We start from the raw sequence: 27,836 nt of genomic DNA, 5'->3' as shown, positions 1-27,836 counted from the left end.
CAAGCCAGCAACCAGTCCAATGAGCTTTGTCTTGTACAGAAACCACAGGTAACTGACGGTAACTGACGGTAACTGACGATGCTGGGCGATCAGCTGGCGCACCTGTTGTTCCTCATGACTTAAGCATGTGACCATTTTAAAAGTAAAACCAAAAGCTTCTAACATCAAACATACCTCTCTAATTGTCTGAAATAATTAGTAGAGTGTGCCCTTACAGCATGCAACAACTGTGTGTTAGGATGAATCATCAGTTTACGATGCTCTGCTCCTTCCCCTGAGTTGGGGAAACCTTTAGCCTCCACTTGCTGACTAACATCAACATGTAGGGTTGGCAAAAAATTCTACCATTGTCAAATCAGCCTAAGATCCCCTGTAAACGAAATCACAATACATGTGTGTAGAGATTCATACACTGCTGCTTCTCATACTTTCTATGACGTCTTCCTTATAACCTTGTAGCATTACGGCACTCTCATGACACACTGCATGCCTTAAGATGGTAGTGTAACACACTCCTAAAGAATTTTATTGTCACTTAAAGCTGTTTCGTGTGCATTAACAAACTTGTGCCTGATTCACCACATTAATACGCGTCGAAACAAATCACAAGACAAGTTTCATATGAAGAGACACCCTTCTCTAATGCCAGCCAAACAGGTTTAACACATGGAGTACGTCACAGAGACTTCTGTGGCACAGTATGACTCACAGTCCGTGCCATTGTCTAGTGTCTTCAGGGAAACGTTCACTGGGTATTAATACATATCAAGTCATGTAATTTGACCATAATCACCATTTATGTCAATTCAATTTGCACTTTACACAAAGGGAGGTTTTTCTAAGTGCATGAAGTTGGACAACTTCCAGAGCTGATGGGAAAAGAAAATAATTTCTTAAAGGATGTAAAAACAACAAAATCAGTTCATAAAATAAGGAAATAGTGATATGGCATGAAGCTAAATTCAAAATTTAAGCACTTATGCAGCAGAATTATTGTTTTTCCTGCTTTTCTATATCCTGTTTCCAAATACTTGAGGGATTCTACAAAGCAGAAATCGCCTACATCTGTCAGAGTAAGAATTCAGATTTGCACTTTATAAATGGGGCTCACAGAAAATGCCTGTTCCAGAAAGTAGTCTCAACAGTACTCTGTGTCTTGCTGTAAAGCTGGTTAGCCTGAAAGCTGAAATGATCACCTGATAGGCTGGCAACCATGTGTATTAACCGGTAATACCAGGTTGACTGCTTTTGCCCAACCTTGAGAGCCACACTGAATTTGTCACTAGTTAGCAAGTTGTTCATTTCTGAGCTGTTTTCATCTGTTAGTCTGCAGACAACGTTACCTTGGTTGACCTGGCAGAACTGTACAATTATAAGAGAAATGCTAATTACAATGTTTTGACCTGACTGTAGCCCAGGGACATACACATTTCAGTTTGCTACAGTCTACCCTTACCCAAAATTAAAAGCACAGGTTCGTGTCAATGTAACTGTACTACAACCACGACTACTTTTACTATTACTAACACAGCACGTGATTGGTTTTACCACTCAGACATGTTGGCAATGACAGAAACCTGGGTCACTGTAATAACTTTACAGGAACTGACTACACAATTAACAGCCTGACTTTTGCCAAGAATTCAGTCACTACACAATTATATTAATTATATAATTACTTAATTATATAAAAACATTCAGTGTATTAATATTCATGTATAGCCTATTTGTATAGCCAAAAAGAAAACATTACTCAATTTTGGATCAAGACGTTATCTCACCTATTCAACTTTACAAAGTCAAATAATATTTAACGTATTAACTATTTTATTTGATGTTAGTTAGTATGTGAGAACAGGACTATTTTTTACATTACTAGGTTGTATTAGGTCTGATACCTGAACATACTGGTTAATAAACTCTCTGATTCTTCAACTGCCTGTATAATACACCTTTCATTGTACTACTGTACAATTTGCATCACAGATCATTATTTGAATACATGCAGGTGTCACACACGAAAGAGTGAGAGATATTCTGATATGAAAATTCTTGATACCAACAACATATTGTTTACAAAAAAAGTTTATGCCTAAAGGCCCAAACACACCAGTGGTGAACACTGTGTGTCTAAAAATATGCACCCATTATTATATGTAAAATTCCACACTGGAGGCAGCTAGGTGCGTGTCGGCGCTCGTGGACACACGGCCCCGTTGCACTTCACGCCACTGTCCTATTATAAATAATACTATAATAAAGTTTAATTAGTTGGTGTCCACGCATGATCTTAAGCTAATGCATAGTTGGAGGAAGTGCAGATCTTTCAGTTAAAGGAATAATAGCTTCACATGGTCGTCTGTTTGCATGGTCGCGGGCGGCTGTGGCTCAGAGGTAGAGCGGGTCATCCACCAATCGAAAGATCAGCAGATCGATCCCGGGCTCCTCCAGGCTGCATGTCGAAGTATACTTGAGCAAGATACTGAACCCCAAATTTCTCCCGATGGCTGTTCCATCGGTGTGTGAGTGTGTTAAAACTGAGTAGCAGGTGGCACCTTGTATGGTAGCCTCGGCCACCAGTGTATGAATGTGTGTGTGAATGGGTGAATGTGACTCGTAGTGTAAAAAAAAAAGCGCTTTGAGTGGTCACTAGCGTAGTGTAAAAAAAAAAGCGCTTTGAGTGGTCACTAGATGACTAGAAAGGCGCTATACAAATGCAGGTCCATCCAGGTCCATGTTGCCGAGCTGCAGTGTGACGCATCCAGTGTGTGCTTGGGGCAGCACTCATCATATTACGTGCCGCAGCAGCATGTTTTCATCTTAAGTTTGTCCATTTGGGTATGTTTCTATGACAACACTAAATTGACATCGTAACTTTTAAAAATGTGATTTTCAGCTAATTTGCTAATTTGGTGGACTATATATTTTAGAGCAAGTTAATGCAACTGTTGTCATTAAAGGTAAGATATTACTCATTGGTATGCTGACCTTGTAACAATACATGGCCGTTTGAAACGGTAGCAGCAATCACATCCCCCCTCACATATTGTACTTAATTTGCAGTGGGAGTGTTTCCTTCGCTTAGAATGTGCCTAGCCATTACTGATCATCCAGCCAAATTTGAATGATTAAAAAAAAAATGTATATAACGTAAGTATATTATAGTTGGTTTTAAAAACGGGAAAAAATAAGCAGTATTCTCTGCTCTGTAACACTGGGGGTGGGACCATTGAGGGAGCTGAAATGGAGATCGACCCACAGACTCATTAGCATTACATCAATTAGAGGTTCTGAATGTCGGTTTTGATTAATTTTCAATTCATTTCCCAGCCATGACTTTAGGCCAACACAGAAAACCAGAAATCTCCGATTTGACTTTACCCGCACTTTAAGCTAGTGAAGATTCATCTGTGTGCTTTTATAGTAATTCTCTGCCACATTCTCAATGTGTACATTTGCAGGGAGAAATGCATAAACTAATATAGTAAAAAAAAAATTGTAATAGCATATTTCTTCGATAAAATATCAAATTTCAAACGTTTTCTCCCTTGATCACACTTCCTTACAATGTGCACCCGTAATTGAATAATTGCCACTTTCCATTATAACAGATTGACAGTTGAGAGTTGCCCGTACTTGCCTTCTCAATAGATAGGGTGGGTAAATGCTCACAAGAAACTGCAGAAAACAATAGCCATATTGAAGCAAACACAAGTGCTGCCACTGAAAAACCAGTTCTTGGCATTGTGTCACCAGCCTCATGACTGGTTTCATATTCCCAACTTTGTGCATGCACACACTCACAAACAAACTTGCGTTGTCTGAAAGACATTTGCACTGCTGGAGGTCTGTGTGGGGAGCTCATTAAAGGGATGAGAATGGCAAGTGCAAGTGTTCTAGAGTCACATCTCTGGATCAGACCAGATCAGGCCCATCTGTCCACTCAAATATCTGAAGATTCATAAAGTGTAATCAAGCCTAAAACTTTCAGTATTATGTGTAATATTTTAAATTTCATCACAAAGACGGAGAACTACTGTTACTGCTATTATCAGATAAGAGAAACATCCAGGAAGACACCACAATAGCTTTTGTTTCCTTGTCTCACTCATGTCAATCGTGTAGTTTACGAGCATTGTGAGCCCTCAAGGAAGTATTACATTCAGAAACTAAACTTAAGCAGAGACAAAAAGGGTTAAATGTGCAATGACATGGCAGAATCAATGTGTGGCTTCCGTAATACACACCCTTAAAATCACACTGACAGCTCCACCCTTTAGAAACACTGCCCATGATGTCAGAGATATTTTTTTTTTTTGGGCAGTGACATCCTTGGTAGTTTAAATAGTGACACACACAGTACAGGTGTCACAACTTAACCTGCGATCCAGCAAGGAACATCAGGAGTGCTAGCGGTCCAGCTGTAAGCCTCATCTGAGACTAAAACTACACAAGATCTTCATAGCAAGGAACTGCGCATCTTTTTGCTTCTCAACCCAATTTCACCCATCACTGGAAGTGAAGACAATATCTACAGGTAGGCTTGAACAATGTGTATGCAGGGTATTGATATCTATTGGAGGAATACGATATGGTACATGTAAGCTGTTTTTTTTTCAAATCCCACTGAAGTTTCTTTTGCAATTTTAAAAGTAAAAAATTATGTAAAATGTAAATGGTTAAATGAAATCTTAAGATTGATTACTAAGAGTGATCAATACTTCTGATAATTAAGAACATTATCAGTAACTGATAATTATTATGAGCATTTAATAATATTAAGTTAAAAATGTTATGTGAAATCTAATCTTATTTCCATTTGATGTCTTAAATTGAACTGTTTTAAGGTAACAGACTTCACAAAAACCACAAGAAGTTAAATTACATGATGCTCTGTGTTAATGCCACTTCATATTTAATTTACATCAACACTTTTATTGCAACTAGCTATCACCTTAATCATCATCATCATGGTGCAGAATGTTTTATAATTAGATTTTGCTTTTCATATGGTGCACTATGCTACACCTCAAAGCAAATTTAATTAAGGATACCATTACATATAATGTATGAGGATACATTATACATCATTAAATATGCTTATTTTTTTAGCAACATCTGCTGTACTTGTTCGGACCCCCTGACAAAGGCTTGATGCTGAAAGGCGTTGCATGAGGGTCTTACATGGCCATGCCACGATAATAAAGCCATTGAAATTGTTCATAAAAAAAGTGCCTTGTAGTTTTCCTGGGATTTATAAAAAAAAAAAAGTCGTTAATTGTTGTATTTGTTGTGAAAAATCGCAATACCTGACAAAATGAAAAATGCCTCTCTCCTCTGGGGTTACCTATCTGGCTGTCACCACTCCCTCCCTGTTTTTCATTTGGCACCGCATCTGCATGAAGGGGCGGAGCTGTCCTCCCTCTCTGTCCTCAACATCCTCCTCCTCTTCATCATCATCCACCTGATTATTACTGTGTGACCTGTCGAACGTGAGCTATCTGAGTTATGAAAAGATACAGTGCGACCTCTTCCACTGTCTTGTCGCGGCTGTGTCGTGTGAGGTCGTATTTATTTTTAGACGTGCGACAATTTTGACTGGAAAAAAGGACAGGCTCAGTGTGCAAAGGCCTTTACCGATAGAGGGTTGTAGATTTTGTTTATTGGGTATTATCTTGATAAAAAATTTTTGCATTTCATTTTTTCCACTGAGCTCACCTGATACAATCTCTGTTACAACACGACTAACTGTAAACACAGTGTCCCATTATGTCATTTAACTGAATAATTTCACCCCACCTACTCTAGGCATGGACAACAGGCTGATCCTCACCATCCTATTTGTGACCTGGCTGTCTGTGGGCACCTATGGTCAAACTGCAGCACCAACCACAGCTGCACCAACTACTGCAGCACCAACCACAGCTGCACCAACCACAGCTGCACCAACCACAGCAGCACCAACCACAGCAGCACCAACCACAGCTGCACCAACTACTGCTGCACCAACAACAGCTGCACCAACTACTGCTGCACCAACCACAGCAGCGCCAACCACAGCTGCACCAACCACAGCTGCACCAACTACTGCTGCACCAACAACAGCTGCACCAACCACAGCAGCGCCAACCACAGTTGCACCAACTACCGCAGCACCAACAACAGCAGCAGCAACTACTGCAGCACCAACTACAGCAGCAACAATGACTACAGCAGCAGCAATGACTACTACAGCAGCAGCAACAACTACCGCAGCAGGAGCAACTACCGTAGCAGCAACTACTGCAGCAGCAACAATGACTACAGCAGCAACAATGACTACAGCAGCAGCAATGACTACAGCAGCAACAATGACTACAGCAGCAACAATGACTACAGCAGCAGCAATGACTACTACAGCAGCAGCAACAACTACCGCAGCAGGAGCAACTACCGTAGCAGCAACTACTGCAGCAGCAACAATGACTACAGCAGCAACAATGACTACAGCAGCAGCAATGACTACAGCAGCAACAATGACTACAGCAGCAGCAATGACTACAGCAGCAACAATGACTACAGCAGCAGCAGCAACTACCGCAGCAGGAACTACCGCAGCAGCAACTACCGCAGCAGCAACTACCGCAGCAGGAACTACCGTAGCAGGAACTACCGCAGCAGGAACTACAGCAGCAGCCCCACTGATGACCAACACCACAGTGGAAGCTCTTGGGGTGAGTGATGCAAAAAAAAAAAAAAACCAAGAACATAGTGGAACAGATTATGGTGTCGAACACCATCAAAGTGCACAATGTCCAGCCAACTGAAAGTCTCTTTTCTCCTTTGCAGACACCTATTTCTAGGGCAGGGTGTGGGACCCGACAGCTCTGTGCATCCGAGCCTTCCACTTGTGACCCTTCCTCAACAAATTGTTTCTTTCTTGCCGCCAAGCAAACGAGTGGTCAAAACTTTGAGTTTGGGCTTGCAGGACAGTCAAGCGGCTACGTGGCTGCCACCCTGTCAACTGATGCCACATTGGTAAGCTGTTTTAATATAATTCACACATTCACATACGAAAGTGCCAAAGAAAATCATATAGTTTGAAGTCATCTTTGTAAAAGAGGGTCAATCTAACATTTCTGCTTTCACACCACAGGGGGGTAACGACACAACCTACGTCTGTGCAAACAACAATGGCACTGTTAAATTCTTTGGTGCTCTCCTCAACAATGGCAGGCTGACTATGACAGAGGTAAGCTCTACTCAGAGTATTGGTGGATGTAGAACTGGGTGAGAATATGTTCTTTTGTTGATTTTTTCCACACATGAATAAGCAAGTACAAATTACACTTCATAGCGGCAGCATGGCACACTCATAACTGGCCAGCCATCTAACATTGCACTACAATGCACTAAATTGTGTAAAGAACTGATATGGACAGTAGTAGACACAGCTAATTTTTTTTATTTTCTACACATATAATACTGAACAGATTCAAAATCTAGAAGCACAATATGCCTCAGAGAGCATTTCTGAACCTGCAACTCCCTGTTAATTCAAAACCTCACCATCTGCATAATGTAAAATATCTCAGCACAAAAAACTCATTGTCTTCTTGGTCATCTGATAAACTGTCTTTGCTCTGCAGTTGCCCGTGAATAATGTAAAGGGCAGCGTGAATGGAAGCACAATCCAGTGTACATTTGCAGCCACTGTACCAAACTCAACCGCCAGAACAACCAATTTCGTACTCGGAATCTCCACAGGACCTTTCAACGCCAGTAAGCTGACGCATTCAAGATACACATTCACACAAACATTATATGCACTTTCAACAGCCAATTAAGACCCACTGTTACAGAGACTGATTATCTGACCATGATCTTTTTGTCATTTGCTTGCTCTCTCAGCTTCAAACACTCTGGGAGACACCACCACCAGATTACAGAGTTCTGCTGTAAACCTGGCGAATGCTTCCGCCACCGTCACCAATACGCTTAACGCCAACCCCACTGCTGCCCCCAATACCACCAGCCACGCCATTACACTTCAGCAATCTCTGACGCAAGGTGAGTGTATGAGATAGGGTTGTTTTCCTTCAGAAAGCAATGTTGTCCAAAAACTGCATTTGAACAGTCCCTAATAAATCTTTTTCTTTTTTTCCGTCCTCCTATCCTCCCCTATAGCTCTGCTGATCACTGGAGTCGTGCTGGGTCTGGTCATGCACTGAGGAAAACTGAAAGCCCCCATGACTCAAGAGAAGAAAACCATAACTTCCCTATTCATATACATGTGCAACTGAAAACATACATCTCACAGGAGGTTTATTATACACAGTGCATCCCAAATTTTTATGATCATGCTTCAATTTGTATCAACTTACCACAGGTGAATGTAGGAGTGGTGGAGGGTGGTCACTCTTCTACAGCCTTCTGACTGCTTTCACGTCCGCGAAGGCTCTAAAAAAAATTAATTTAGAGGAGTTTTTAATTTAATGTCTAATATGTTTGTTGTTTTTTGTAACCATAGGACTGCTGGATTTCTGTCCTATAAGATACTTAATTGCAGGCTGATACACTAACTCTCTGCCCCAGGTGAAAATCAATCTTTGAATGGTTAGAATGGGGTACAAATGAGAGGCAATTTGGACCACCAAGAGTACTCAAACATCAAACCATAACCAAATGAACGACTATCTGACTTTGACCAGTAGATGTCATGCTTAATACAAATTTGGGGTTTGTCATTTGGTCATCTTTTAAGCCCACATTACCACTGTCAGGCAAAAATCTCATGACTTGGTGATTAAACAGAAAGGCTCCACAACACTGGAGCCATCAAATTATTCAAGTGTTATCAGTATTGGTAAAACAGTGCATAAAAGTCAAAACTTTTTGCTGAGTAACTAATGAAGAACTTTATATTAACCATGACATTCTTTAGTTTACCCTAAGAAGAGGCAGACGAGCCCTAATGAAGGACCGCAATTGTTTTTGCTTTGTTTGTGTCACTACACATCTACATTACTATGATATGTTTCTGGTGACACACACAAGACAAGCAGAGGGCCAATGTTTTCCCCTCCCTTCTGCCACTCATAATGACACCAGCAAATGGAAAACATGTGTGTTTGCATTATATTATTGTTACAATGTTGTTCTCTTTTGTGTGAATGTATATATTGATGATACAGCATACTTTTACAATGAAGCCTTGTGTGGCTGATATTTTCATTTGTGTATGTGCAAGTACACATGCAAATGAGCAATTGCTCATAACGAATGCTACTGTATAAATGATACCAAATATTGGTGAAACAGATTTTGCACTTTGCGTTATGTAACAATTGAGTGTTTACTGTGTATTTTTGAAATAAATATTTTACCAAACTGATTTTCTTAGTGGCATTAATTAACTGTGAGATATCACTGACAGATGGAAAACCCTGGAGTAGACCGTGTCACCAACAAGGAGATGCACACAGCAATATTTCACACTGGAGGGAAAATATGATTAAAATCAAGGTCTGTTTAAGTGTTATTCAATTGCCACAGAGTATCACATCAAAAACTTCTTTTTAAAGACGGTATTTACGCTTTGTGCTCAAATATTACGCGACAAAATCAGCATTAAAACATTACAAAATAGAATAGTAGCTGATTTAAAAGTGGTAACAGAGTAAAACGAATTGGATTGGGGCTCCATTTTCTAATAAGACCCTCAAAACATACAGAGCTTACCCGTTGACAGCCAGGTACAGCTAACGGTTCCTTCACCATAGCCTAGCAAACACTGGCTAATCAAACAATGTAGCTAGCTTAATCAGTTAAGCTAATATAGCTAGCTCAGTCGCCAGGGCTTCTAACGGTTTAACAACACCAAGTAACCAGTGCGTCATATGGGGGTGAAAAGACCTCTAATTTAGAGTAAAGGCGGGCAAAAAATAAAAATGTGTTTAAAGTTACACCGACGTCAAGGTTAAATATTTCTGCTAACGCTAGCTAGCCGTTGTAGCGTTAGCTAAGAGCTGCTTCGCCATTTCTAGATGTGCGACTTTTTTATGTTACACGGCTTTTTGCTATTTCCTGATAGATAAATGCAAACTAAACAGGTCACCGGACAGCACTTACCGCCGTTATGATATTTTCGATGTGTCTCAATGACTATCCTGTTGAAAGAAAAATAACACATATTCCAGGGGCTGCACAGTCCGAGTTTGTTCTTTTTCGCCGAATCTAAGATGGCCGCCGGAAGTGACATAGCATCTTGCTCGTCTCTCACGTCGCATCAACAAAACGTCAACGTTTCTTTTCCAGTAACATTCTTATATTAATCCTTTTTAAACACATTAAAAATAGTACATGTGAAATATAAAATCATTTATAATGGTGTTATTTACACACATAGAATGTAGTACAAATTATATAAGGGTGTCCTGCTGTACATCAAAAGGCAGTACCAGCAGAAAAAAGTCGGTTAGCAACTCATTTGTTTATTTTGATCAGTTAATTTTTGGATATCTTTTTCACACTGTGGTAATGACTTTGAAGGGCACAGTGGATACTATCTGTCAAAAATATATGTGTCTTTCCAATAACTCTTGGACAAAAAGATACTGTAAACATATTGTAGCATACCTCAAGCCAGTGTTTGAGACTGCATGTCAGATTTTAAGTCCAGAATGGATTTCCTAAGAAGTTTGGGTGGTTCATGAAGCTAAACAAAGTAAATCCTCAAGCTGGCAGTTAGACTGGTTCTTTAACGTCGTCAAATGCATCACTGACCTTACCAAACAAACATGGATTAAAGTGGATTCACAGTTCTGATGTGCAGTAGGTAGCCTGACATCACCGGACTCATGAAAGCATGAGTTTCCAGATTTGTCTGGTTTCCATGTAAAGCAGTGATTGCCCTCCGGGCAGAACAGCATTTGCAAAGGCAGATTTTTACGACCTGTGCCACTCAAGAATCAAAATTCAGCAACTTGAAATGTCTGAGTAATACTTAGTGTCACTTTGTAAATGCTAAATAAAAATATGTGGGTCAGTTGGAAAAGAAATAATTGCTTTCAAGTGGGAAAAACATCATCAAAGTTGGTGAAAACGCAGAGGCAGGATTTGTTTGCAGTAAGCAGATGTCCATCTGGGTGTGTTGTTCTTCAAGCAAACATCACTGAAATTTACATGTTCTCATGTACCAGAATAAATTATCCAGTACAGTATGTGATTGGTGACGCTCAGAGGAAAACTACAAAGACAGTAAGTGTATGCACTAGTTGGAGTGTATTAGTCTTAGGTGTATTTTCACTAAGAATGTTATAAATTTGACTCGGATTACCTCGAAAGCCATGAATGGAAGTCAGTACATCTGGATCCTCATTGGTAAGTCACATTATAATAAATATACTTTATTTATTTGATTTTTATTGTTATGTTGATAGTTTTTAATTTAATGCTGTTATTTCTCTTAAAATTTGTAAATTGATTCAATGTAAATACTTTAAAAAGATAATTTCCAAGGTCAGATGACTAAAAGCTGCAATAAATGCTTCTTGTTGCTGTTGTTGATATTTTACTTTTCGCCACTTGGGGGCAGAGAAACATTTAAAAAATTAAGGTGACAGATACACAGTCGCCCCCCCCCCCCAAACCCCCCAGCTTTTAAAATTGTAATTGCTAGTGGGTTAGCATTTAGTCGCCACTTTCACACCCAGTAGACATGAAGAAACATTATCATTCAACTTGAAAAGTGGCGGCTGATCGCGGCCGTCTACACAAGTCTTGTAATTCCAGCAGACGCGCAGCAGAATCTCTCAAAAGCGTCACAGAAGCTAAAAAAACACGTGTCTTGTCTGTGTTTATTGTTACTGAGCCGCAGTGCGTTGAACAGAGCGGATTGATTTCTCCATCTGATGGGTATGCGAAGTATACAAATGATGTGATTATCAGAATGAATGTATTTTTGATAACTTAAACACAGCCACAACTCTTTGGCTGCATTCAGACTGCAGGCGAATCTGATTCAAATCTGATTCCTTCTCAAATCCGATTTTTGACTGCTGACTGTCCACACTGTTTTTAGCAAGTGTCCAAATCGGATTTGGCTCTGTTCAGACTGGGCCACATTATTGACCAATCTGACAGGTTGCTGTGGGAAGGACGTCGGAGCGGAGGCGTCATCTAGCGTGTATTGTGTGATGTCATATAAGGAGCTGTTCAGACTCAGACACATCTGTCCAAACGCGATTTGAAACTACCTCCCAAAGGTGGTTTCGATCTGGTTTGCAAAAATCGGATTTCATGTCATTTATGACTGTTCAGACTTCATAAGAGCCACCTGGTTCCAATCTAGATTGGCTAAAAATCGGATTTTGGCTGGCAGTCTGAACAAGGCCTTTGATCGATGTCATTTATAACTTGACTTTTAATGGCATTAAGTTTGTCTGTTTGCTACAGCACAACAAAGAAGAATAAAACAACAATAAACAATTAAAACAAACAACAAAAAAAACATTCGGTTTGATAGAAACACAATTATTAATGAGAAATGACAAAATCAACAAAATCTGCAAGGCAAAAAAAAACGTTACTGAAATGCTCTCAGTTTGGTATGACGTCGTGCGGAGGACAGAACAAGGTAGCAGGCAGATCAATGGAGAACTGCAACCGTTGGAATTGTCCCTCCTGGCCCCCTTTCAGTCAAGATGGTGGCAAAGATAACAAAAAAAAATGGAGATTTATTCATCAGGTATCGCACCTCACTTTAGTGGATCAAAACATGTTGGGTTTGGAATTAATCGGCAGATGCTCAAAATGAGACCAACTTTTTTATGGATGACATTTTTTAGTCATGACCAAGGCCAAAATGTGGCCTGCAATAGACGAGGTAAGGCTTTTTGTTTTTAGCTTGGCAAATAAGAGGAGTGAGGAGTCAGCAGTCAATGATGGTATTAAACTCAATACAATAAAGTAAAACAGGTTTTTCAACAACTGTGAATCACAACAACCACAAGATGTTCTTGAGCATACAGTCACATGAAATATTAGGCTGATTGGTCCAGTAGCTTGTGAGATTAGCTGTAGACAGAAAGATACACACACTTACATACACACATGCACACACACCACCAAACACATGATCCCCTCCAGACGCCTGGCAAAGATTATTATTATTAGAATACCGCATCTGTTTGCTCAACAGAGTCCAGTATTCACTCTTTTTAAGCTATATTTTGGTCTCCACAAACTCCAAAGAGGTACTGGTCTTTAATTGCTCCATGCATACTGTGGCTTTATTAGAGCATTTTTGTTTGATGAAATTGACTCAGACCTGACCAGACCACAACTTTATGAGCTTTAAAATCAAAACAGCTAGCTAAAAGAGGCTTCAGTGGTCCATAGAGCTGCCGAATGAGTGTTAAAATCTTGGTCACATGGCATTACAAGTGATATTACATTATTTGAATCAGCTAGCATTAATCACTATTTGTCAATGCAGGTCGAACATGAGAGGCGTTTAGAGCAAACCGGTTGTTTTTAGACGCAACTTGTTCCTGAGGCCTGTGCTACGAAACCAGTTCAGCTTACCCAGGATATCTTTTCGTTATCTGGTTTGACTTACCCGTCACATTGGCCATCTGGATAACCGGTACTACAGAGCGGGTGATCAACTAGCTCAGTCAGCTCTAGGTTTTTCTATCCAGCCACGAACGCGTTCATGTGAAAGAGTTAATTACAAGCGACATCATCAGAACCATGAATCGAGTACTCCACATGGTATGGAGCAGGTTAGCTGTTCATCTGTTAACATGGTGATTTAGTCACCATTTAAAAAGAGAACCAGTTTCATAGCAGTGAAAACCCAGAGTTAACCCTTAAGTTGCCTCGCTAACTCCAAATCCTGCTTCGTGGTACAGGCCTCAGGTGTTATGATCCTTTTGTCATAATTTGCTTACATCTTATTTGGATATCAGTGTTCCACTGGCATGTCAGCAGTGATGTTGATGCTCATCAACAGCTAAATTAGGGCACTTCCTCTTTCTATTCAAAGTCATTATAATTAACATCTGCTGTATGAAAATGAGAGAAAAGCAAGCTTTTTTTTACTAACATCCGATCCCTTGACAGGCATTGCCCTCATGCTGACATCTGGAGCATGTGCAGGTAAACTGTTTTTTTTCCCCTCAATACATTCTGTTGATTTTTTGTCTAATAATTATTTTGTCTGCCAATAAGGTCATCTTCTCCAGAATGTGGCACTGAATAAAAAAGCCGTCCAGTCTTCAGTAGGCTTCGGTGATGCTGCCAGGGCAGTTGATGGCAACAAAGACCCAAGATTAACAAGCAAAACCTGTATCCACACCAAAGAAGAATCTGATCCCTGGTGGAGAGTAGACTTACAGAATGTGTACAAAATTGCTGCTGTAACAATAACCAACAGAAAAGAACACAGTCACAGGCTGAATGGTGCCGAAATCTGGATTAAAAACTCAGTAGAGACCAATGACACCAAAAGCATCAGGTGAAAACAGCTTGTTTCAGACATATCCCAGTGTGACACGAAAATGTGTTCTTATTACTTTCTCCTCTTTCCTCCACTTCACCCAGATGTGCAGTCATCTCTCACATCCCAAGCGAACAAACAGTCTACTTTCCATGCAGCGCTGCAGAGGGACGCTACGTCATGGTGCTTGTCCGAGGAAGCAAGAAGGTTTTGAGTCTTTGCGAAGTTGAGGTGTTCCCTGAAAACTATGGTACTGATACATGGATATAATATAGATAAGTCCAGTATTGCTATTTTTATGCCAATTTTCTGGCCAGTGATTTAGTAGTCCTGAACCAGGCTACCTGTCCAGCTCTGACTCTCCTGAATGATCAGAAACAATGTCTTGGGTTACACTGTTTTTTCCTCACGACCTTAAATTTTCCATCTGTCTATTGTTGTTTCAAGCACATCCTTTATCCAACGTGGCACTGAAAGGAGATGCCACCCAGTCATCAACGCTGTCTTCCGCTACTGCCTCCAAAGCCATCGATGGGAAACGGAAGTCATACTACAGCCAGGGGTCCTGTAGCCACACTGCCGAGAAAAAGACCAACCCCTGGTGGAGGGTGGACCTGCGATGGACATATATAGTCAATTCTGTCAAAATCACTAACAGAGGAGACTGCTGTGCCGAGAGACTGGATGGAGCTGAGATCCGCATTGGGAACTCCCTGGAGAACAATGGAAACAGTAACCCCAGGTACTGACCTCAAAACAAGTAGAATTAAATGCTAATGTTATTTTACAATGATTAGAATAGTTATATTTAAGTGTTCAAAATGAGGTGGGGGCCAAAAGCACCTACTTTAGAGACAGGAAGTGTATACCATGTCACACTGTTGGCGCAGCTTGTAATGCATCATCTTTTGTTATAGAGCATCTTCAGTGCTAATTAGCAAATGTTAGTATGCTAACATGCTGAGATCATGGGTGTGCAAAGACAACTGGGAACGGTATTTGAGGTGGGGCCCCATTGATCTTTACAAAAGTTGCTCAGTTGCCCATAAAGCCAGGAAAGTTAAACTTTCTGGGTATAAAATTACCCAGATCTTTTATCATTTGGCCCATAGGGCAAGTGCACAACAAACTTCCCCTGGCTGAGCGACTAACTTCCTGTTTAGCCCTCCACTAACTTCAAAGAGTTACTAAACCCTGAGATTCAGACCAAAGTGACTCCTCCCTGGATCGTGAAAAGGAGTATCAAAATGGGCAAGGCTGGGAGAGTGGCTAAGACACACCCAGTCGCTCATCCATGCCACCTGTCAACTCGATTCATTTCACAGGGGTTTTACAGACATCTATTTCACCATGTAAGTGTATGGGAAAACATCTTTCTTGGCCCAATGGCATCTAATGACGGACCCAGAATGTGTAATTCCACTGTCTGGCCGTCATAATTGGCTTCAAAGTCTGATACACCTCCTAATGGGAGGTGCCCAGGAGGCATCCTGATCAGATGCCCGAACAACCTGAACTGACCCCTTTTGACGCAAAGGAACAGCGGCTCTACTCCGAGCTCCCTCCAGATGTCCGAGCTCCTTACCCTATCTTTAAGGCTGAGCCCAGCTACCCCACCGAGGAAACTCATTTCGGCCACTTGTATCGGCCATCTCATTCTTTAGGTCACTACCCAGAGCTGGTTGGGACGTAGATGGACCAGTAAATCGAAAGCTTCGCCTTCCAGCTCAGCTCCCTCTTCACCGCGATGGACCGGCGCAGCGCCCACATGAAGGCTGAAGCCGCACCAAACTGCCAATCCATCTCACGCTCCATTATAACCTCACTTGTGAACAAGACCTCGAGATACTTGAACTCCCTCACTTGGCTGATTTTATTCACAAATTATGATTTAAGATAATCTCCAAAAGAGGACATGGTAGCATAGTAGCTTATTAGCAATTTACTTCTGGCTGGCTTCTCGTAACTACATATCTTCCAAGCATTAACTGAGAGCCCTGTAGGAAAAAAACATTTAAAATCTGATGATAGAAGGCTTAAAAATGTGGACTAATTTCCAGATTTCTGGACCTGATGTTGTTCTCTTTAACATAGAAGCTTACAACATAACCGCAACTAATTATCCCCTTCTCCCTCCACTGTCAGGTGTGCTACCATCGCCCACATCAGGGCGGGTAAAACCAACACATACTACTGTGATGGCGGCAGCATGGAGGGTCGCTTTGTGAATGTGATTATCCCTGGAGAAAGCAAGACTCTCACCTTGTGCGAAGTTGAGGTGTTCCCTGAAAACTATGGTACTGATACATGGATATAATGTAGATAAGTCCAGTATCGCTATTTTTATGCCAATTTTCTGGCCAGTGATTTAGTAGTCCTGAACTATTTTTATGCCAATTTTCTGGCCAGTGATTTAGTAGTCCTGAACCAGGCTACCTGTCCAGCTCTGACTCTCCTGAATGATCAGAAACAATGTCTTGGGTTACACAGTTTTTTCCTCACGACCTTAAATTCTCCATCTGTCTATTTTTGTTTCAAGTACATCCTTTATCCAACGTGGCACTGAAAGGAGATGCCACCCAGTCATCAACGCTGTCTTTTGCTACTGCCTCCAAAGCCATCGATGGGAGACGGAACTCATACTACAACCAGGGGTTCTGCAGCCACACTGCCGAGAAAAAGACCAACCCCTGGTGGAGGGTGGACCTGCGACGGACATATATAGTCAATTCTGTCAAAATCACTAACAGAGGAGACTGCTGTGCCGAGAGACTGGATGGTGCTGAGATCCGCATTGGGAACTCCCTGGAGAACAACGGAAACAGTAACCCCAGGTACTGACCTCAGAACAAGTAGAATTAAATGCTAATGTTATTTTACAGTGATTAGAATAGTTATATTTAAGTGTAAGTGGACTGTGAAAAGGAGTATCAAAATGGGCAAGGTTGGGAGAGTGGCTAAGACGCACCCAGTTACTCATCCATGCCACCTGTCAACTCAAGTCATTTCACAGGGGTTTTACAGACATCTATTTCACCATGTCAACCACTGTCTCCGACGCCTCCTTGGAATCTACTGGCCCAACACCATCTCAAATGTGAACTTGTGGGATCTCACTAAGCAAGAACTGTTAGAGAGCCAAAGCAAGAGGAGAAAATGGAATTGGATAGGCCACACACTCAGAAGACCAAACACCTCCATCATAAAACATGCACTAATATTGAACCCGCAAGGCAAGAGGAAGCAAGGGAGACCTAAAACCACCTGGAGAAGAACCACAGAGGAGGAGATGAAGGCGGAAGGGCTGTCATGGCAACAACTGACTAAGAGGGCACAAGACCGAAGAGGATGGAGGAGTTTCGTCAATGGCCTATGTTCCTCAGGGAATTTAAAGGCCTAAGTAAGTAAGTAAGTATTCACCATGTAAGTGTGTGGGAAAACATCTTTCTTGGTCCAATGGCATCACATGACGGACCCAGAATGTGTAATTCCACTGTCTGGCCGCCATAATTGGCTTCAAATCTGACACACCTGTAACGGGAGGTGCCCAGGAGGCATCCTGATCAAATGGCCGAACCACCTCAACTGACCCCTTTTGACGTGAAGGAGCAGCAGCTCTACTCTGGGACCCTCCAGATGTCCAAGCTCCTTACCCTATCTCTAAGGCTGAGCCCAGACACCCTATGGAGGAAACTCATTTTGGCCACTTGTATAGGCAATCTCATTCTTTCGGTCACTACCAAGAACTCATGACCATAGGAGCTGGTTGGGATGTAGATGGACCAGTAAATCGAAAGCTTTGCCCTCCAGCTCAGCTCCCTCTTCACCCCGATGGACCGGCGCAGCGTCCACATGACTGCAGAAGCCGCACCAAACCACTGATCCATCTCGCGCTCCATTATAACCTCACTTGTGAACAAGACCCTGAGATACTTGAACTCCCTCACTTGGCTGATTTTATTCACAAATTATGATCAACAAGATAATCTCCAAAAGAGGACACATTAGCATAGTAGTAGTATTAGCAATTTACTTCTGGCTGGCTTCTCTTAACTACATATCTTCACAGCATTAATTAAGAGCCCTGTAGGAAAAAAACATTTAAAATCTGATGATAGAAGGCTTAAAAATGTGGACTAATTTCCAGATTTCTGGACCTCATGTTGTTCTCTTTAACATAGAAGCTTACAAGATAACCGCAACTAATCATCCCCTTCTCCCTCCACTGTCAGGTGTGTTACCATCACCCACATCAGAGCGGGTAAAACCAACACATACCACTGTGATGGCGGCAGCATGGAGGGTCGCTTTGTGAATGTGATTATCCCTGGAGAAAGCAAGACTCTCACCCTGTGTGAAGTGGAGGTGTATGCTGCCCCAAAAGGTACAACTACAACTGACTGGCTTGGAGTTATCATAACACAGCAGTCTGATATTGATTCATCTCTGTTTTTTCTTTTTTCTTTTTCCACTTAAGTGCAACCTCTACAAAATGTGGCCTTGAGGAAACCAACAAGACAATCAACAACTGCTTATGCCTATGGGGGGTTGTCCTCTCAAGCTGTCAGTGGGTGTAGAGGTGGAATAGTTGATCGCTGCTGTAGCCATACTTTGGTACAGTATGAACCCTGGTGGAGAGTAGACTTGTTAGCTGTGCACAAGGTCAGTGCCATCACCATCATCAACAGGCGAGACTGTTGTACTGACAGACTTAGGGGGGCACAGATCCACATTGGGAACACACCATCAACCTATGGCTTCATAAACCCCAGGTGAGGCATAATATCTTCAAGTGGAAAGTAAATAATTACTAAGTATGTGTTTCTTGTGGTTTAACTGCAAAATGCAAACCACTGCCATTTACGTTTTAGAAAAACTGTCTCTATGCTGTAATTACACCACTGGCAAATACAATTAGAGTAACCTCTTATGAATAAAACTGGCACCCATTATGTTTCTCTCTCCCCATCAGATGTGGTACTATCTCATCAACGGATGATACGTCAATGTACACCTTTGACTGCGCAGGCATGAAAGGTCGCTACATCAAAGTGATTATTCCAGGAGATTCTAAGGTGCTGACACTGTGTGAAGTGGAAGTGTTCGCTTCGGCAGGTACGGTCCTTTATGTCTTGTCAATGGAAATCAAACAAAAAATAGCTGACTAGCTATCAAATATCCCTGGTGGAATGTAAGTGATACCCAGCAGGATATAAAGTACATAAACTTAGCCCCACCTTTACCAATGATTTACACATTATTGCATTAATAATGTAACTCTGTGATATAAATGAATCCGAAACGGGCCATTCTGCGTGATGAGTGCTTTTAGCTTTGGTACCTTAAGCCAGGTCCACCCACAGAAATGGCTGGAGGCTCCCCAGATCTGCTCTACTTATATCAATGCATGCCGAGCACTTTGTCTCCTAGTTTAGATCAGCAATTTTCTCAGGTCTTGTGGCCATGGGCAGATTATGTGACAATGGGCCCCTGGGCACAGATATGCAAATGGTCCTATCCTGCATAGGAGCACGACACATGGACTTTGTAGTCTTGTGCATCTTTTTGTAGTTTTCAGTCTCACTGTAGTCGTTATGTGTCTCTTTGGCGTAATTTTGAATCTGTTTTGATTTGGGAAACTATGCACTGTGGGCGGGGAACAATCTCCAAAAAGATCTAAATTTAGAAACACATATCCATTGATGAATTTAAGAGCATCATAAAGAATGTGGTGATAGAGCCACAACAGCTCTGTTTCCACCGAGCAGTACAGTACTGTTCAGTTCAGTTCGGTACACTTTTTTTCTGTTACCACTGTGAAAAGGTGTGGATGGTACCGATGGAACCGTTCTGTACCATCCCCATTTTTGGTCCCCCCTCTGTTGGGGTACCTAGCACACAGATCTGGTACTAAAAGGTGGAGCTGTGAACACTGCAGTCTGTTGATTGGTCAATAGAGGACGGTCCCTCTGCTCAGGGCTGAGTTGTGGCTGGTTTTGAGGCTCATGTAACCACTGTTCATACTGTGGAGAGTTTTATTAGTGAACTGCAACTATAAAATGAAAGGATGTTTTGCTGCCTCTTGCAGCAGCTGGAGCCTGAGAAAAAAATAACTTAATTCACTGGGCCGACTGCTGGCAACTTTTAAGGTGGAACATTAACTTGTAATGTTACTCCATGCATGAGTTGATGACGTGAATCAATCAACACACCTTAAATTTCACTGAGACAACTTTAACTACTTTTTATATGACATACACTTTTAGTAATGAGTGGATCTTCAGGCGTTTATATATATTAATTTCAACCAGGTTATGTGAATTGCATATATTTTAATCCTCTCTCAGAGAAAAAAAATGCATTGTGGAGCATAGTTCCTCTGGGCTACGGCTACATTACAGGCCCGTTTCCACTGAAGTAGTTCCTGGTACTATTTGGGGGGCAGGAACTACTACAGGAACGTCCTCTCGCTCGGCCCTCTCAACCGCCGTGTCTCCACTGAGAGAGCGGAGTAGGAGGAAGGTTCCTGTAAAGTTACTGGGCTCTGTATGTGACGCAATCGTTGCGCGACCATTTTGACCGGGGCGACGTAGGGGCGTAGGGACGCCGTTAGCCGTCAGCGGTGTCTGTAGTAACTCCAGTCACGGTCCTTGAAGAAAATATTTTTTCCAGCGGATGTCTTACTTACAACATGACTGAGCTAACTGGAGTAGTTTCATGTCGTATCCGACAACGGGAGGCTTTTAACAGATGACGTCCTGACGTTAGCTTTGCTGCTGCTGTTAGCTGTCCCTGTCAGCTGATGCTTTCTAGACATCGTGATTTCCCAAAACTGAATAAATACCACACATAGCAACACAAAACTGCTTTGCTAGCTCAATCATGTTGCAACTAAGATATTAAATTTTTTTTTAAAAAATTTCACGGACCGTTTATTGAGTTATTACAGACACCGCTAACAGCTAACGGTTAGCCCAGCTAATCTACGATAACCATGTTGTTATTTACAAAACGTCACATCCCGCCTTGAGTATATCCAATCAGCACCAAGTAATCCCCAAGCCCCAGCCAGGAGTTTCTGAGTTCTGAGTACCTACTCCGAGGCAGGGACTTGTTTAGCCCCTGTAAAAGTTCCGGAACTCTGTCCTTCGGGGGTGGTTCCTGCGGTGGAGACACGCACCAACGGCCCCGGCCCCATAAAATTACCCCGAAGTTCCTGCGGTGGAAACGGGCCTTAAGCCGCTGAGCTTGCCTGAGAGAGGACTAAATGCACAAACCCATAGTGAAAGACTCTCACTGCTGCCTGTTCTGTTTTGTTCTGAAAATGTTGAGGTGCAGACTGATAGAGAAGGAAATACAGTGAGTGCTGGATGGAGCAGTGAGTGACAACAACCTCGCCCACATTTAAGGGTACTGTTTGCAGTGGAAACCCTCGGGTCTAGGTACCATGTCTGAAGGGTTACTTTTGGTTCCAAAGGTACCATACTGAAAGTGTTTGGTGGAGAGGGGGCTTATGTTTGAATAGTTGTTGTTTTAGTGTGGATTCTTTTTTATTATATGCTGTATTTGTTGCATTTAAATGTGTTTTGACTGGCTACTACCTTGGCCCTTATGGGGAACCCTGCTTTAAGTATATTTTGATGCTTTTATTTGAGTAATATTTAAAATGCAGGGCTTTTACTTGTAAATTGTAAAAGAGAAGAGTATTTACACTGTAGTATTGCTGCTTCTACTTAAGTAAAATGTCTGAATACTCCTTTCATCAGCGGGAAATGCTGTATTATGTCTGAAGTGGTATTGGTATTAATATTGTTGACTTCTGAAGACAACTGTACTGTATGCACATGTTATTAGGAACTGGTCCAGAACCGGTCAAGTAGGCAAAGCAGACTGCAGTGTAAACACTCCGGGTGTATACGCATCAGTAATTTACTTCCACTGCAAGTGTTTGTTTTTGTCCCTGACAGGCTCAGATTATTATTATAAGAGTCTGACAACATTATGGAAAGGATCCCGACAGTTTTGTTAAAGAGTAAGATTCTTTTTGTTTAACTCGAAATCGCCATTACCAAGCCCACCAGACTAGCATGCATAGAGCCTGCATGTTTTCACATCTACCTGGGTGAGTTAAGGGTTAATTTCAACCAAACCAGAGTTGGTGATTGTTGGAAAAATAGAAAGACAAACCAAGATGACTTTTGTGAGTTTTATTTTGTTTCTGTCGACTCTGGATGACGTGTGCTTTACAATAATAAAACTACTGTTTATTTAAATGGAGTCTGGTGGGTTTGGCAACAACAATTTTCAAGGCTGTTTCTGGTTAAACAAAAAGGATCTTACATTTTAACAAAGAGTAAGACATTGCATTGACATTGCTTTTATTTCTTTGCACATAACAACATGACAGTATAATCGCTTGACAAGATGTGGACTGATTCCAGTTGCTCTTTGGCAACAAGGCCAGGTGCCGACTCTGTGGCTTCAGCGTTAGCTTTGCATTTTTGAACCAAAAGTCCCCGGGCAACTACAGGTTCAAGACAAGCCTGTTTAAAAAAATGTATCAGACATGAACCGGGCCAACTGAAACCTAACAACATTTTTTTTCCCCTCCACTGCCAAAAGTTATCACGCCCTCTCCTCCTCTTCCTCCTCTTCCTCCGCCTCCACCCCCTCCGGCTGTGAGCGTGCTGCTGAGCGGCAGGAACGTGACAGTGGTGGGAGAGAGGCTGTGCTGGGCCGATGCTCTGTTCTTCTGCAGACGTCATCACTGGGACCTGCTTAGCCTTCACAGCCAGGAAGAGCAGAGTGAGGTGGAGCAGCTGCTGAGCCGCAGTCCTTTCCCTCTCACAGACTATGTTTGGCTTGGGTTGCGCAGGTACTCTTCACTGACACTGTCTAACTCAAGCACAACTCAACATGAAATAATATGAATTAGCTGGTGTGGTTTTACTGTTACATTTTGGCAGCATGGTGGTGCAGTGGTTAGCATTGTCACCTCACTGCAAGAGGGTTCCTGGTTCAAACTTAGGGTGGTGGGTTCGAGCTCAGGGTGGGGGATCCCTTTCTGTGCAGGATTTGCATGTTCTCCCTGTGTCAGCGTGGGTTTTCTCCAGGTGCTCTGGTTTCCTCCCACAGTCCAAAGACATGCAGGTTAATTGGTGACTCTAAATTGTCCGTAGGTGTGAATGTGAGTGTGAATGGTTGTCTGTCTCTATGTGTCAGCCATGTGATAGTCTGGTGACCTGTCCAGGGTGCACCCTGCCTCCCACCCAATGCTAGCTGGGATAGGCTCCAGCCGCCCCACGACCCCAAACAGGATAAGTGGTTAGGGACAATGAATGAATGGATGGTGTGGTTTTACTTTTACATGATGACTTCTTTGCTTATCTTCTTAAAAGTTGCAGCATAAAAATATCACTCCAAGGCCCAATGATTAAAAGGATTGTAATATTTAACCCCCATAAAGGCCTCGTGTTTCCAAAAGAAAGCCTTGGAATCATAACTTATTAACACACTAATTTAATTTCTGGGATGAAACATTATTTTTAAAGGATTATTTCTATGAAATAAATATGATTTCTAAAACATTAAGATCTGCTTTTAATTTTTTTTTTGCCTTCTAAACTTGCCCTGTGCCAGACAAGAATTCACAACTTCAATTGACTAGAAAATGTGTTAAAAACCTTCTAAATCTGAAACTAACTAACTAACTAACTAACTAACTAACTAACTAACCAACACATTGGTGTATAAATGCACTGCCATAACAATCTTTGTATTACTTTTTTTTGTGTGAAAATGTTAAAGATACTAGTCCATACCCATTGGTAGCTTTGTCACCTTCTATCTATGCCAATACTCAATGCCTATGTGCAGTTTCACATAGATTGACCACGTCAGTGAGTAGAAAAACATGGGACAGACAGAATGACTGACTGACAGAATGACACACTGACAGTTCCTGTGATTATGTACAGCATACCACACCATGACTTAGTCATACCAAAAATTAGAAAAAAAAAACAACAACATTGGTCCACAGGGGGAGCCACAGCGATCGGTCGCATTTTAGCCATTATTAAGCATTTTTCTGTTGTTATAGCGCCACCCAGTTGCCAATTTGAGTTAAATTTCTCCAGTCACCTTGAGGCGTCCTGTTCTACATATCTACCAAGTTTAGTAAAAATCGATATGGCGGTTAGGCCTATATAAGAAATTAGCTCTCTAGCGCCCCCATTTTATTTGATGGGGTCAATAATGGAGGGGTCCCCTCAGATTATGTGTGGTCATATGCCTACAAAGTTCCGTGGTGATTGGTGAAACCCTTGAGATGTTATACACCGTTATGTAATGAGCCACACCCTCCGCAATATTCATTGCCTTATAGAAGCTCAGTTTTAGTAAGTTTTCCAACTTTTGCCAAGAGGGAACTTTAGATATTGGTCCCTAGATTATGTTCACCGAGTTTCATGCAGATCGGTCAAACTTCCTAGGAAGAGATCGATTTTAAGTGTTTTTCAAAAAATTCAAAAATCGGAAAATCTATATAACCAGAAGTTATGGGTTCTTGAGGCAAATTTGTTCCTCATGAGGAGAGGCATCTCTGTGCAAAGCTTCATGTCTCTACGACATACGGGGCATGAGATATGCCCATTCAAAGTTTGCAATTTGCTTTAGCGCCCCCCTTTGGCCAATTGATGTAATATTGCTTCATTCTCATCCTCCCATGACCCTCTACCACTGTGCCAAATTTCACATGGATTGACCAAGTCAGTGAGGAGAAAAACGTGGAACAGACACACAGACACAGACAGAGTTTTCATCTTTTAATAGTAAGATGTCCTTGAGTTTTTTCAACTCTGTCAGATTTCTAAAAAAAACATAATTTCATCATGCATTAAAGGAGTTAGCTCTATCCTAAGTGAGACCTCCTGTCTCACTTCCTGGTTTCCAAAAAGGCAGGAATGCTGCTCAAGTACTGCTCAGCTTCCTATTTTATGATAAATCAATTAAATAATATTGCTATCGGGTATGTCTCAACCATAGCAGGTCCACACCGTAGTGTTTCTAAATCCAAACTAAATGAGAATTATGGTTTAAATATTAGTATTTTGATTCGCATTAAGAGAACTCTTACCAACTGTGAAAAATAAAATGGCTGGTTCTAATTAATAATAATTATATTATAATTAATAAAAATAAAATAACTAGCTCTTGGCCGGGCACGCCATCTTTCTCAAACAGAAGGGGGCTGCCCCGCCCACATCTGGCCAGTGGCTTCGAGACGTAATATCCTGCCTAAAATTAGAGATGCGATGTGTGTCGTCCAACCCTGGCTTTAAAAAATAAAAATATTTTGAAATAAAAAAGGAAAATTATAATGGGTACTCACTACGACTGCAGAAAAATTAAATAAATATAACATGTTGTGAACTCTGTAAGAGGTCAACCCTGTCAGATCTTACCTTTGACATCCATTATGTATGCTATTCAAGAGAAAAAAAAATCACTGGGATGTTGGTCAGTTAAAAGGTTTAATAGTCAAGACTTTGATCTTTTAAAATATAGGCTACTTCCCTGCCTTAATGAAGAGAAAAAAATAATAAGGGTTTGTCCTGGGATAAACTGAGAGGGCAGGTGCCCTACCCTGGTTTCTTTGAGGATTTGAATTCTGCAAATTAAGACACACTCAGACACAGGTCTTTGAGTCAAATACTGTGTGTCCTTATATTTGCTCCTTTGCATTGCTGCCATTCCAAGAAAGATGAGCATGAATGCCTCCTCACTGCCACACCCTGTGACAAGCCTATTGTAACATTAGAGCTGAAGCAAGCATTTGACTTGTCGACTGACAGAAACTCACTCAGCCATAACTTGTTTCAGTTCAGTCACGCACAAGTATTACCTGGTTCTGGCTTTTTAAGTGTGAGGATTTGCTGCTTCTTTTTTTGTGTTTTAAATGAAGTGCCTTGAACCTGCAGTCTTTCTAGTGGACAGCAGGGGGCGACTCCACTGGTTGCAAAAAGAAGCAATGGCAATTTTCAAGTCTTCCTCGATACATTTTGTAAATTATGTTCCCATTTAGAGTAAAACAGACAATGAAGCAGGGTATATTTTAGGGTGTGGCTACCTCATGATTGACAAGTTGTAACAATGGTGGTGTCCTTGGGTTCTCAGTCAGATCCACCCCTCACTCCTCCACAGCTCCACCTTCTCGTCCAAATATGGTCACTTCTGGTGCCAAAAAGCAAGATGACAACAGCCGAAATGCCAAACTCAAGGCCTTAAAACGGTAGTCCATAAGCTAATGGGTGACATCATGGTGGCTACATCCACCTTCATACAGTTTATGGTTCAGACTGTTAGTTGGACAAACAAATCATTTGGAGCTGTCACCCTGAATTTTCAAAAACTTTGTGTCGAACATGTTTTTGACATTGCAGTGACTAAGCGAATAATTCAGAATAATTGACATAATTATTAGTTATAGCCCTACTTTATATCATAATAAGATAATGTTGGATCTATGTGTAAATGTTTTTGAGAAATTACAATATTTGTGAACCTTGACACCTGTTGCAGTGGGGGGATTACAAAGTACAACCACAAACAACTGTGCAGTACATTAACAGCAACATTTTGTCAAATCTGTTAATCAATCTGTTTGGCAGATACCTAATGGGCGACAGGTGGTTCTGGATGTCTGGCGATTCCATGAAATTCACCAAATGGTGGCGAGATTCTGCCCCTAACCGTTACTCCAGCCCCTGTGGAGGTATGGCCAGAGGAGAGCCCTTCCTGTGGGAGGACCAGCCTTGTGGGAAGCACCTCAATTTCATTTGCCAGTCAGGTAGGGGTTACACCTCACATCCTGCACATGTGTACATATTGGACTTCACCACAATACCCTCATGAGCTCTTTCTGTCCCGTAGGTGCTGAGAGCGGAACACAACGAGTGTATTTCTACAGCACAAGGAAAGCCGCAGATCCTTAGTTAGGGTTAATAATATTCAAGGCATTCTCACTCCCAACTCGTCATATACGGCAGCTCAGTCAGGAGCACTTTAGTATTTCCATTTGTAGTTTAACATTTGGCAGTATGCCTGTGTTCTGGGGCCTCTTTGCTTTTCCTAGGCCTATGCAGAAAGCCTCTTCCATGCACCTACGTGGTAAGCCTAAGACAGGGAGAGCACACCTCTCTGCCCTTCCATGCGCCTAAGTGGAAAGCTTAAGGCCGAGAGAGCGCACCTCTCTGCCCTTCCACCCTTCCTAAGGGCCACTGTCCAAGCTGCTGTATTTAAGGAGCTGGGAGTGAGAACATGTTGTACTATTAGAATCTGTATTTTTAAGTTA

The 27,836-nt window shown here is 41.7% G+C and overlaps 2 protein-coding genes across 2 annotated transcripts; both read left to right on the top strand.

Moving 5' to 3' along the window:
* The first annotated feature begins 666 nt into the window (after positions 1 to 666).
* LOC126404699 (uncharacterized) lies at positions 667 to 6,980 on the top strand. The gene is made up of 3 exons (XM_050068077.1): positions 667 to 698; positions 5,809 to 6,713; positions 6,829 to 6,980. Exons 1-3 carry the CDS (start codon positions 667 to 669, stop codon positions 6,840 to 6,842), a joined length of 951 nt encoding a protein of 316 aa, XP_049924034.1. The 3' UTR covers positions 6,843 to 6,980.
* Positions 6,981 to 11,327: 4,347 nt separating this feature from the next.
* LOC126404698 (uncharacterized) lies at positions 11,328 to 27,477 on the top strand. Its single transcript, XM_050068076.1, has 11 exons — positions 11,328 to 11,361; positions 14,215 to 14,500; positions 14,587 to 14,732; positions 14,930 to 15,224; positions 16,628 to 16,779; positions 17,022 to 17,316; positions 18,715 to 18,866; positions 19,511 to 19,597; positions 23,105 to 23,357; positions 27,154 to 27,332; positions 27,416 to 27,477. The coding sequence occupies exons 1-11, from the start codon at positions 11,328 to 11,330 to the stop codon at positions 27,475 to 27,477; spliced, it is 1,941 nt and encodes a 646-aa protein (XP_049924033.1).
* Positions 27,478 to 27,836: the final 359 nt, after the last annotated feature.

Source organism: Epinephelus moara, chromosome 17, assembly GCF_006386435.1.
Source record: "Epinephelus moara isolate mb chromosome 17, YSFRI_EMoa_1.0, whole genome shotgun sequence".
In the NCBI taxonomy this organism is placed as follows: Eukaryota; Metazoa; Chordata; class Actinopteri; order Perciformes; family Serranidae; genus Epinephelus; species Epinephelus moara.
Note: the sequence above shows the minus strand (reverse complement) of the source record. Positions and strands in the feature narration are given on the sequence as shown.